We start from the raw sequence: 13,443 nt of genomic DNA, 5'->3' as shown, positions 1-13,443 counted from the left end.
GATGCTGTTGTTTGGACTTGTCTTGGTCTCGTATTCGGTCTTGGGTGATTGTTTTGCTACTGATGAAGAATACACGGGAACTTGCCTTCACACATATCCAATGAAGATCCTGAGAAAGGCGAGTTGCAGAGTCAAAGCTCTCTAGCCTCCGAAGCTGGATACAGATGTCAATAGATGTATGGTGTTGTGGTCTGGTTGACTGCAGAGCCGTCGTGATGCCGCATACCTGTGTTGGCCAGATTGCCCATCATCGCCTAATACAGTAGTCTTTTGTGAAGATTGTAAATTTTCACGCATCTTAATTTAGAATGAGAGAACTATTGGCTGAGGTTGAACTTTGGACTTGTAGAGATGATGTGATGCTTTAGAGGATGATAAGTCATCAAGGGCGTTGGAGTTGGCATAAGAATCTTCCTCTCTTCCCAACTTTTGACTTAGCATTGTGCTTCCATCTTCATCATCCACTCACTCTCCTATCCTTCACGTCTATGTGCTGGGTATGATTCACTACTCATTTGTCTCCTCTATCGTAGGAGCGTTCCAACCAAGCTACTCTATCCATGAGTCTTTCCTTTCCCAACATCTTTCCCACACCTTCACGTGGCAAGGCCCTTCAACTTCCCAGTCTCTTATACCTCTTCATCTGGCACTTTTCAATGCCATGGATGAAAGCGAATCTCTACAATATCAATATTTCGACATCCCACGGACCTTTGTCATGTCATGGACGAATGCCGAAGGAGATTGCTTGATTGAGCCGATAAAGACACTTGGGACTTCGGCCGACATGTTTAACAGGCTTAAAGAGATGCCGCAAACTAGTCAAACCTCTGAGCCATCTCGCTATACGGTGGTGGTTGGCTTTCCCTGTGAGCAACACTTCAAACTTGTAAGTCCTCCCACGTTGATCTGGACAAGTGAAGATGAGTGACTGACAGTGGTGAATATGACAAGCGCAAGCAATGACCAGTCAACCTGCGTTCCGACACTTGGCACCCAAGCTAGGGGCGAGTTTCTGGAGAATTCATCACAGTCTCCGTACAACCAGCCTCGACATGTTCCATGCATATGCTATCTTGGACCCAAACTGCCTCTTCTACCTCGCGCAGTAGATTGGACACGATGAGACGCAAACCACTTGTGAGTTCTGCATGATGACGATTTGTCCCGGTATTGTCATCGAACTTGCCGACGAGGAGTTAAGAGCGTACTGGTAGCTGGTGGAGGAGAGTGGTGCTCCATTTGAGCCAGTGGTTACGTTATCCTTGCACGATATCTTGTAAGTAGTCTGTCGCTTCATCCAGACCTGTGTCGACATGAACAAGTCTTGGCATCGTAAATTTCTAACGCTGATGCTATTCACTAGTCCATCCGACCTCTCTTGCCAGAGCTGTCAAACCAGGCATCGGCCGCTGGTCAAACGAGCCCCCGTCCATGTGATAGCATCATGAGCGACTGGTTTTTGCGTGTTGTTTTACTTTGACTGGAAATATGGCCACAATTGTGAAAGGTGTGATCTCATGAGAGCATGAGGCTTCAGTCACTTACTGTATCTTCTGTGTTTCGTACGGCTATGACGACTTATATCCACATCATCCTTTCACAGCTTCCTCCTATCACAGAAGAATGATTCCGATACTGCCTCGCAGATTCATTCCCGGGTCTCGTATCCCCTTTGTAAAGCATGTTGCTGTTTCCTTTGGCCTGGCGTGGTGACAACAGCGGCCGTTACATTTATCAGCGCCTACTTCTATCGTCCGGCCCGAGACCTTACAACAAGCCAGCTACATCAAGCAACCAAGGGATATTAAGAGTCGAACGAATGATTGCGATAAACCCTCCCATAAACCCAATCGAGCTATCCGTCCAACCCTTTTACACTTTGCTGTGTATCGCACCTGCTTGTTACTTGTAGGAGTGAACTGAAAGGCCCGACAAGTTCCGTTCATCATTTGCAATCTTATTCGGAATATAGTCAGCATGTCTTTCAATCAAGGCCACCAACCCAGAAGAAGCCTCTTTGAGAACTGCCACAACAGAGCCAAGCTATGAATGGACGATGACAGTATGTCTTTGGGATCTCGGATACGTCAACTGCCACTGACAGAAATGTGCCAGGAGTTCTCTTGAGTCCTATATCATGCATATCGAGACATGAGTGGGTTCTATGGAATCAGACACTTCTCGTCCCATACATGACCTTCATGCCAATTTTAATAGTACTGTTGCTACGCATCGCGCATCGTGTAAGTTGAGGTGTACTACGTTTCGTACTTCATGTCTAACATCGTTTGAAGATAGACGTCCTTCCATGTCCATGAACCTCAACGTTCCCATCCCATGAGAAAATGATGCCCGCAGTATCTTGATCATCATGAACTGCCAGATCCATCGTCAGCCAAGCCACTGAAGGCATGCTTCAAGAACGACACATGTTCCAATACTGCTTTGGGTTACATCTTTCATTCTGTCGTCTTCACGAAACCAAAGACCTACCATTATAACCGGCCGTTGGCAGCCAGGCATTTCACAAAACATCTCTGCTACCCATCACACTTCAGTCACTTTTAATCTGCGCTTTAAAGAAGCTTGGTTGCCTTTCTGTGGGCACGAGTTCGAGGAAGCATTGCCACTCTGGACGAAAGATTCAAGAGTGTGTGGACTCTTTTGAGGAGGACAAGTTCGAGGAGGCAAAAACTGAAGCTGTCGACCAAGATGGCGAATCGACACGGCGAGTATGATGAAGGCAGCCCTGGCGTTTCTACCCAATTCCCATACATACTGCGAGCCCACAGCGCATTGTGTGTGTTCTGTTTTACCACGTGTCTGTGTTTATCGGAGGCTCAATGTGCAACGACACAACGGTTTATTCGTTTGCTGTTCTAGATGCGATGTTGCCTTATCAGCATCAATCTTCAAGCGGATACTACGACTTGAACAATGCATACGCCACGTATTATGACGATGTGATTAGCGATGATCGATGAACGGGATTTCTACTTATGTTGACAGGCACCGGGCGATGCTGGCGGTAGCGGGACACACCATCATCAACTTGGATTTATGGTTGGGCTCAGGTTGCGTGTTCCGATGTTATACCTCTCGGTACTGGGGCTGCTCTTGGACTACTACCTGGGTCCTTTGAGGTCGGGGTCAGTCACCCAACTGCAATCATGGCTCATCGCAAACTAGTCGCCGGATTCTCGAAAGGCGGCCATCCTCGACTATGAACCCGATTCCTCCGGAGTCGAATCGCCGGCCTACTTTATCATGATCGGTCGCCCAACTGGAACCAGTCCAGAGTAATGTCGTGTTTCTCCGCCCGATTACTTCAACGACATCTGCTCAACATGATTTCTACGGGTGATGATCTCCTGCCTCACTGAGCATCATTTTACTCGGGCGTAGTTGAATCTCTTGCCATCATGAGTACGCCTTTGAAAAGACTTGTTCTGAGCAACGTTGGACACTTGGCTACAATGAACCGATGTCTTGTCAAATTCTTGACCAGGAACATCATATCTTCAGCTTTCCTTTGAGCGTGCGATCAGCTTGATGCTGCAATTGCTGGGCGGCTTTGGTAGATACTCAAAACCGGACAGAACATGGAGAGCATCTCGAAAACGCCATATAGCTTCATCTCGCTTTCAATCACTTCGTTGAACACGATATTGAGCTTGGTTCGCGTCTCAAGCCATGTATCGATCATCTCCTAAGGCCCGTGGCACGAACTCGGTAGCTTTTGGGCTCCCACCTTTGCAGTGTCCATTTAAACACACGAAGAGCCAGAGGCACTACAGACTTTCCCAGGACAAGCTTTCATGAACAGAATAGCGACCCAAAAGTCCTGTGAGCATTACCTTCCCAGTAGCCTACAATTTGCCTAAACTAACGTACGAAACAGCTGATCGCGACAAGATTTGTGGTCACTCCTCAAAGGAGGTACGACAAGCTCGAACAAGAAGAACGATCCTTAGGAAAAGGTTCTAGAACAGAAGGCTGCAGCTATGAAGTATCTGGCCTGAGATGAAGGGTATGAATCGTTTTGCGCCCCTATTGATGATGTCTGCGTTGACTAATTAGAAACAGGCTAGCCGTTTGCACTGGCGATCCATTCGTGGCCTACTTGTTCTTCATTGTCTACTTTCTTTTCTGGCATGCTTGATTGAACGCAGAGGCCCAACAACCAGTCGTGCCTAATCATCACCGACTTCCACCATTCTCTGAACAGAAGAACTGTCAGCCGTTTGGCGCAGTCTTCAGCAATTATGTGTCCAAGTCGAGCCATGCTACATACATGATAAGCACGAAGAGCATCCTTAGGAATGCGTTGCCAAGTACATCAGCGCATTACCAACCATCTGAGTATCATTTCGGAAGACCTGGTCCGCCAGCCCCGAACGAGGATGATAGGGAATTCCAGTGGGACTATGACTTTGCACGGTTCTACCCAACAACAACGAATACATCACGCTGCCTGCCCTGCAACTTTCGCCATTTGACCCCAGACGACTGGACCCAATTTGCGGCGTACCAACTCTTACTACGATGTATCACAGGCAACTGTGACGGCAAAATTGACCGCCTGAGATTCGGGTATCGATTTCCAACAGCGAGGAGTTTCCATTGGCTTTATCAATCTATACATTCAACATAAACACATGGAAGTTGCCCTGCTACTGTCTCGGTACCACCACGTCCGCCATCATGCCCCTGGGCGTTGTGGTTTAAAACGGCGTGCCTGAGGTCGAGTTGACCTTGTTCATGGAGGCGTGTACTACAGCTTACCAACAAGAAGCCTTCTGGTCGCAGGATGATTCTTTCTATACTGCCCTGCCAACGCCGCTCGTTAGTTCTACAATATCTTCGGAAGACGAGGGACGAAAGTTTCAATTCGACGCAATTAGATGATGCATTTTTCTTGGGATGCAGTTGGTGCCCGAGATCTCCTGAATCACCCCCAAATATGACCAACAATGCCCATTCCTAGGAAATGCAACACAATGAGACTATTCGCAACATTTTCTTCAAAATGCACACCGAGATCCACGTGGTTGCTGCCATACGCCTGCAAACCTTCGTTGATGTGCTTGGCACCGCAGCCTAAGGATGCTCTTTGTGCTTATCGGATATATGGTATAGCTCCTAGTGGCATGAGTTGAGATAAGTTTCGGTGGTTCGGGTAATGAGCAACAAGCACTATCAACAAGACCCCGACAAGATTCGACCCTGCCGCGAGACATTCTTTTTTGCCATCTCAGCAAGCGTGACCGTGGTGGAACTGCTTAGAATTGGGTTATTCAACACTGATGTAACCCATTCTATACAACCAGGTTCCCTTGTCACGAGGGATCTCACATACACCGCAGAGTGGCCAGGAACTGTAACAGCACGCGCTGTTATAGGCAGGTCCTTGGATAAAACAGTTCGAAGTACAGTCCAGAACAATGGACCGCTCCGTGAGATTACGGTATCTCGTAACTGGAGCGAGCTACTTTTTAAGTAGCCTTGTTGAGAAGGTCAATCAAGCTCTGGGGTGTTATCGGGCTAGTTGATCTGCATGCAATAGTTACTATCGAACCGCCAAAGCGATCAATACTCAACAGCCAGATTTACCTCAAGAGCTCAGTCCGGCTTCACTAGCCCAGGTTTTTATCAAGACTCCCCTTACACGTTCTATGAAACATCGTCGGCCATTTCTGGGCACGTCGAAGGCTTGCGATATGTCGTCGTAATTGACAAGTAAAACAAGAAGTCCACGAGTGTCTCAAGTTCCTGGGGGCTTTGCGACTTGACGGAGAGAAGGTCGACCAAGACCTGAAGCCTGTTGTGGATAGTCTAATTGTTCCTACAGAGTTCCAACTAGCGCAATCAAAGCTTGTGACGAGCTCTACGACACATTTCCCGGGCTGGGCCATACCCGGGATGGTGGTCTTACAAGCTGTGCAGCACAGTTTTCGTGTCAAATTCTGCTGGACAACGAAACTTTTAGCACACTTGCTTTGAACCTTGTTCCGCCAGACATTTGATTACCACGTGAACGATGATGGCAAGATCAAGCTCCCAGATTTCAAATCTATCGACGGATTGGCCATCGAAGTCATCTCAAAGGGCTTCCCACAGGATGTGTGCACCAACGGCCAATTCCAGTTTAAACTGAACACGGATTACGAAGACCAGGACATGGTACCACCACCATCCCTCGATCACACATAGCCTGGCGCTGTTGTTTCCTCTCTTTCATTGAAAGAAGTTTCCAGCAAGGAACTCGAACAACCACTCAATTGAGTTCTGATATCAGTGTTTGCTGTACTGGGAGAGACCTTCATCTTCCCAGTCTCTTATACTTCGTGGCGTTAACCACCCGATACACGCTCTTCGACAAGGGGGTGTAGATGGTCTCCCTGGTGCGGGGATCCGAATTCACAAGATGTCGAACATTGTTCTCTGTCCTGTGCCTAAGACGTTCAGATCTACTCAACGAGGATTCAGGTTTCACTTCATTATTACGGTTTCAACACACACATGTCCCCGATAAGAGGCGGTCTATGTATTTCCGCCAGAAGGATCCAATATTCTGCGTTCGAGGCATAAGTCGCAAGATTTCAGGGTCTGCCATCGTCAACTGTCAAGACAAAATCAAGCCGTGGCCGGCTACGCTTGCCTCGATAAGTTCTGGAATTCGTTTTTCAAGTCCAGAACCTTCAACAGCCTGACCGGATTAACTACCATGGGAAAGATTTATCGTAAACGAATTTCTGGTTCAATTGTGCCTGACCCAAATAGGATCGTCTCCGTCTTGAACTCAGGTTTATGTCAGTCGTGTCAAGCGTGGGGGCTGTGAGTCAGACCTGCCAGCCGGCTGCAAGTGCGAGATGAGAGGATGCCATCTTGGTCATTTAGGCGATTTTGAATGGTGGATTGTAGTTGCGGCCACTCTGCCTCTTCTTCTTCCTTCATCTCTCATTCTACCTACCACATTGAGCACGATACCTCAGGCTACACCCCAAGGCCTTACTTCCGCCTAGGTGAGCACCTTCGAGCTCTTCGCTTTTTGAACAAGTCGTTCGTCGAATATGTTGGAAGCCAGCATCAGGAGGTTGTTGCTGGACTTGTAGCATGAGAATCTGCGGTTGCAGATTGCCCGACGACTCAGGACACAGAATCGCCGGACCCCTGAATGTCTCAAACCTTTCCATCAAGTGGGAATGCGCCTCATCATGATGATGGCACCGAGTACTCACATGAAACGTAATCATAAGGCTGTTCGCCTTTACACCGAAGCCATCCATTGATCGTCGAACGATGGATTATGGTAGAGTACAGAGTAAGGGAAACACAAACATTTGCAACTTCCGTCAAGGATGGCTACAAAAGGGTGAAGGAGCTTTTTCTGCCAAGCGGTTCAACTGGTACCACCAGTTTTGCGACGGTTCGTGGATAACCTTCATTCTCAGGAGCTCCCGCCCCAGTCAATTAACTCTTACTTCATGTTTTCAACATCAAGTAAGAGTTCCAAAGTCAGTGGGCTCTTCTTCATTGCTACCCTTTTCGATGATCCGGACTATCTCGGGACTATCTCGCCAGGGTGATTATCGAAACAATGAATTCCATAGAGATCTGATCCGTGTCGCCCATCGCCGCCTGCCTTGACTACATAACGGGCTCCTCGACAGTCTCGCGGCGCTGTATACGCCATCGCCCGCACTTAATGAGCCAGTCTTTGTAGGGATTCACACGCTTCAACAGATCTCTTTCATACTGTCATCAACAGGGGTAACAAGCGTTCACAAGATGATGAAGAGACACTTGTACCTCACCATCAGTGCATCGCATTCCTTCTTACGACGGCGAACGAGGAGAAGGGATTAATTCCTCGGCAAGGCGAAATACTTCAACTGCATCAGGACTGGAGTTGGTGAGCATTGCGGGTGGTCATGCTTCCCTCAAGCGAACAGACACACAAGCGGAGAAGGCCAGATTTGATTGAGTTTTTCCAAGACCGTTCAATGGGTGAGACAGTCTTTTGTTGAAAAACATACTATGCATGCTACTGGTTAGCAAGTACGTGAACGTCAGAAGGTTGCGGTATGATGCGATGCAGAAGCGGCTGGTGGTTCAGCCCCAAACTCGACTGGGCATTGATTGATGTAGGAAGGACGTCACACACAAACCTAAAGTATGAACCGAAGAGGACGATAAAGGTATGGATCAAGTGGCCACCAGAGAACGGGGAATACAGAAATTTGAAGATAGATAGATACTCAACTCATTACAAAAACAATAAAATAAACATCAACATACCAGCCAAGCCTCAACAGTGACAATCTCCTACAAGGATCCCCCAAACCCGATGCATCGGTCACTGTAACCCTCCATGATATCCCATGCAGCTAGCTCCCCGTCCGCCTCGCCGCCCCGGTAGCCCGGTCCCCCGATATCGCCAGTGCTAACAGCAGATCACTTTACATATCCAGGGGTGGCTTAGTTAAACTATCGGTGAGCCCCAGTGTCTCTGATCTCGCATCGTTGTTTTACGCTTTTTCTCTGTGTACACGTTTCTTGAATTGGGTTGTACAGGGCTGACGGGGAACAGTATGGCTTCGTCCCGTGATGCAGACAGGTACAAGGGGCGTTTATGTTGGGGATAAGGGGATGGATGTCTTCTTATCTTTTACTTGTATGTTTATACTTTACTATCCAACTTATCTCTCTTTTTTATCAATTTTCTTTCTTTAATACAATCATTGCCTGTCCTTGCTGTATTGATCGCATCGAGTTAACTATGTATTCGGACTCTTCATTGTCGAACGGAGATGGTTGCGAGGGATGTGCAAAGATATTGATGAACGAGAAGCGATTATCTGGAGAGACAATTACATCCGATTATGGTGAGCTCACAACTTTTCCTTCTTCTCTTCCCAGATTATCTCAATCTTGATGTTTTTTTCTATGTGTCTTTCCATCTGAACTTGAGACGGCGATTGAGTTTGGATCGCCGAACAAGTGTAACGCCAAGCGGTCACAAGTTCATTTGTACGATACTCACCACTTCTCATTCTCCCAGCCCAATTAATCTCACGTCTGATACTCTATATATTTTCCCCATCAGAAAAGACAATGTTGGGTTGACTTACAAATGCCCTTCAATAAGTCTCCGAAGGCTAGTGCCGGGTAGCTTCTCTTCTACTGTGGCGCAGTCACGCTATAAGGCTGAAGGAATTGGCATAGTTGCAACCAATGAGAATGCATACATGACAGAAGGCTGAGGCGTCTTCATCATCGGCCAGCGTTTGGAAAATAACCCAGTTTGCAGAAAAGAGTCACAATGCTTGTAATGTCAATTGCAAAGGCTCAATCAATTTTACCCAACTTTCTCACCGAACGTACCCGTCTCAGTCTGTTCTCTCGTGTTACTACGAGGAAAGGAAAGGGATGGACCCTGGACTGAACCTGGCGCGATCGCGTCATACTGGGGCCCGAATTTGTGAGCGGTCTCGGCACTGAAGCTACCGCTGTTAACTCTACCCTTGTCTCAACTTCAACACCACGTCTTATTTTTTGCATCACTTGATCATAACATATCCTATGCTTCTTGTATTCAAGTGAACCTTTTCCTCCGAGCAGATCATCTGTTGGTCGACTTCCCTTCCCATCAACACCATCGACAGGACCCTTGTTTCTGCTCCTCCCTTTCTATCGATATTGTCTTTTACCTCCCATCTAACAAACGCTCCCTCAGAATCCTTCAACATGCCTTCACGGACGGTATCGCCGATAATGTCGCTCGGCCCAGCATCTCCAATCCTCTCACCTCTCGAAGCTGCCGAAGACCCTGCTACCAGCCCCGACCTCGTCCACTCCCTATCCCATGCAAGCACCGTTCTCGCTCTCGCCGTTAGTCCACAGCACGAAACCATCTACGCCGGTACACAAGATGGCGAAATAGTAGCATGGTCTCTCGATACGTTCCGACAAGTTCGCCGTGTCCAAGCACATAAGAGAAGCATTCTATCCCTATCGCTGTCACCCGATGCCTCGCTTTTGTTCTCCAGCGCTGGAGATCCCATCATCAATGTCTGGGACCCCAAGACCCTGACTCGACTCTACGAGATTTATGGTTCCTACGATGTCGGTGACATCTTCTGTACGGCATATAGCCCTCAGCATGAGACACTATATATCGGTGCACAAAACGCTACTATCCAATGGGTTGGCCTTAACGACGTTACAGCCCGCGTGTCTCCCGAATCTCAACAGCACCCTGACCGCCGAAACCACCGTTTCTTCGACTCCAAAGCCGTCGGCGGCGGTGCGAGTACGCCCCGACGTAACGACGATCGATGGGGATTGATTCCCAAAGCCCATAATGTCCTCGAGATGCACGCAGGCTGCGTCAAAAACTTTGCGCACTACGGCTACGTATACTGCATGCTCATGGCCAAGGGGCCGACAGTTGACGTTGGTACCGATGATGACGTTTTGATCTCTGGTGCGGGCGATGGTACAATCAAGCTTTGGAGTCTGGGACATACGGTTGAGGATGACGAGGAGCTTGGCGGTGGTATACAAGAGATCATGACATTGGGTGTCGATGATGGCGAGTCTGTTCTATCAATGGCGCTTGACAGTTCGTTCTTGTACGCTGGCAAGCTTGATGGCATTGTTGAGTTGTGGGATCTTGATACAGCGCAACGATTGAGAGTTATTAAAGCGCATGACTGTGACATCATGTCAATCCAGATGGGCTGGGGATATTTGTGGACTGCTGCAACTAATGGTTGGGCCAGCGTGAGTATCCCTTCCTGTCCGTCCTTCTTATCTTACTGACTCTTTGCAGAAATACAGCACAACCCACTATGGAAAATACCAACATGCCGCCTCCGGCGCTGTTCCCCAGAAATACCAGTGTCTCCTTCGATGGGAGGCTCACCAGGGCAAAGTGCTTGCATCAGCTGTCACCAACTACAAGAACAAGCAGTACTTTATCACGGGCGCGAACGACGACAATATCTCTGTCTGGTCCATCGACACCGACAAGTGTGGCACCAAAGAGAAGGAAGTCTCGCAGGATTCAGATAACCTCCTGCTATCGTCGTTACGGGATTTCGTATCATACAAGACCGTCTCCTCCCGACCCGAGTTTGCGGAGGATTGTCGCAAGGGCGCTACATACCTCGGTGCGCTGTTCAAGCGGCTCGGCGGACATGTCGAGTTGCTTAGCACTGAGAAGCATCACAACCCAGTCGTCTACGCTCGTTTTTCTGCCAAGAAGGAGGCTGCGGAGACTCGCAAACGAATTCTCTTCTATGGCCACTATGATGTTGTCGCCGCCGATAGTCGCAAGGGAAAATGGGAGACAGATCCATTTACCATGCAGGGAACCAACGGTTATTTGTACGGCCGTGGTGTCAGCGATAACAAGGGCCCTATCATCGCTGCTTTATATGCAGTGACCGATCTGATGGAAAACCAACAGTTGGAAAACGATGTTGTCTTTTTAATTGAGGGAGAGGAAGAATTTGGATCGCTTGGTTTTGAAGAGGCTGTGAAGAAGAACAAGGAGCTTATCGGCGAGGTGGACTACATCCTACTCGCTAACAGTTATTGGCTCGACGACGAAGTTCCATGCTTGACGTATGGTCTACGCGGTGTTTTGCATACAACCGTCTGCGTTGATGCGCCTCGTCCAGATATCCACTCGGGTGTGGACGGCTCCTACATGATGAATGAGCCTCTTTCCGATCTGACACAGATCCTAGGCAAACTCAAGGGACCTGGCAACAAAGTGCAGATTCCCGGCTTCTACGACGGGATCCTTCCAGTTACACCAGAAGAAGAGGCCCGTTACGATGATATTGCCAGGATTTTGATCCGCAGCAATCCCGAAAAGGGCCCCGAGGAAAGGTTGAAGCAGTCGCTTATGGCGCGTTGGCGCGAACCCAATCTGACACTCCACCGTTACAAGGTCTCGGGTCCAGACGGCAGTCTAGTCAGCAGTCACGCCAGCTCTCACATCAGTTTTCGAGTAGTACCAGGCCAGGAGGTGGACATGGTGATTGAAGCACTTACGAAATTCCTCGAGGAAGAATTTTCGCAGCTCGAGTCACAGAACAAACTCACCATCAACGTGGACAACAGAGCTGAGCCGTGGCTCGGTGATCCTACCAATGCCATCTTCCAAACCTTGGAAAAGGCCATCCTGGAAACGTGGGAGGATTGCTTCGAGACGTCTCCTTCATCTGGAGAAGCCACACCCGATGAAACAGACAAGTCCAAGGAGGAAGAGATCCTTTCCGTCAAGACCAAGATGGGTAAGCCGCGCAAACCGCTGTATATTCGCGAGGGTGGATCCATCCCTGCGATTCGCTTCCTAGAGAAGGAGTTCGGAGCTCCGGCAGCTCATCTTCCTTGTGGGCAGTCTAGTGACTCTGCGCATCTGGATAATGAGAGGTTATGCTTGTTGAATCTCTTGAAGGCGAGAGAGATTTTTGCCAAGGTGTTTGGGCGATTGTGAGGGGAGACTTGGGGATAGGAATTATGGTTCATGATGATGTGAGATTTGGAATTGTTTATTTAAAATTGGGAAATGATAATGAATTAATGATACCCCTAATCTGGATGATTTGAGTCTGTGCATTAGTTATGTGTTGGCAGTTTTGGAGAGTGGTCAGGCCCTGTCCTGTCCTGGTTGCAGTGTGAAAGCCTCACTTGGACATGAGATGATGTTTAACTTAGTGAGGCAACCAACAACATTCTTCGGGGAATAAAGTACATATGTGAGTGTTCCTGCCAAGGTTTGTTGGTCTGTAGGGCTGTGATGATTACATGCTTCAAGATGTATTCATCCTTGCCACAGGTTTAGTTAGTAATGAGGCAGAATGTGCATTTGCATGTAGATAGTACATATTCTTTTGATCTCAATCTTACCCTACAATGCCCAGCCATATGCAAGATCCACCTAAAATTAGCACCCTCAGATCCAATCAGGTTGTGTTTTGGCCGATTTATTGCTGCGCCATTACGGGGGTGGTCGATCCTGATGGGACTCAATCCACTCTGTTACATCTTGTCTATAACTATTAAGGACTGGTGCTGACGAAAGGATCGTCCAAGTAATTAAATTAGATTTTGGGCTTTTCTTTTCTTGCCGGAGACACGCAGTGCGATTACTAGGTGCTATTCCGTCATGATTGTTGTACTGTAGCTGTAGCCGGCCACTAATAATTCATCAAACCCCCCCGAAAGTGTTTCTTGCTTTTTTCCCTCTTTTTTTCTTTGTTTCTTGTTTCCCTTTCTCTAGACACGCCGCCTCATCAACAACAACTCTCTACCTAATAATCGACCAATATCACTCGCTTTTTTCCCCAGTCATTCGCTTTTGTCAAGAGGTGGATAATTTTTGTCTATTTTTTAATGGTGATTTGCATGATCGACCTTTTA

The 13,443-nt window shown here is 48.0% G+C and overlaps 2 protein-coding genes across 2 annotated transcripts; both read left to right on the top strand.

Moving 5' to 3' along the window:
- Nucleotides 1–661: 661 nt before the first annotated feature.
- Nucleotides 662–966, top strand: FPOAC1_002331 (uncharacterized protein; the record flags this gene model as incomplete). The annotated part of the gene is made up of 2 exons (XM_044846911.1): nucleotides 662–889; nucleotides 955–966. 2 exons carry the CDS (start codon nucleotides 662–664, stop codon nucleotides 964–966), a joined length of 240 nt encoding a protein of 79 aa, XP_044712827.1.
- A 7,819-nt stretch (nucleotides 967–8,785) lies between these two features.
- On the top strand, nucleotides 8,786–12,517 carry FPOAC1_002330 (uncharacterized protein; the record flags this gene model as incomplete). The annotated part of the gene is made up of 3 exons (XM_044846910.1): nucleotides 8,786–8,891; nucleotides 9,743–10,791; nucleotides 10,841–12,517. 3 exons carry the CDS (start codon nucleotides 8,786–8,788, stop codon nucleotides 12,515–12,517), a joined length of 2,832 nt encoding a protein of 943 aa, XP_044712826.1.
- Nucleotides 12,518–13,443: the final 926 nt, after the last annotated feature.

The sequence above is a fragment of the Fusarium poae genome, chromosome 1, assembly GCF_019609905.1.
Source record: "Fusarium poae strain DAOMC 252244 chromosome 1, whole genome shotgun sequence".
In the NCBI taxonomy this organism is placed as follows: domain Eukaryota; kingdom Fungi; phylum Ascomycota; class Sordariomycetes; order Hypocreales; family Nectriaceae; genus Fusarium; species Fusarium poae.
The sequence above is the reverse complement of the archived record's forward strand: the minus strand, read 5'-3'. Positions and strand labels throughout refer to the sequence as shown.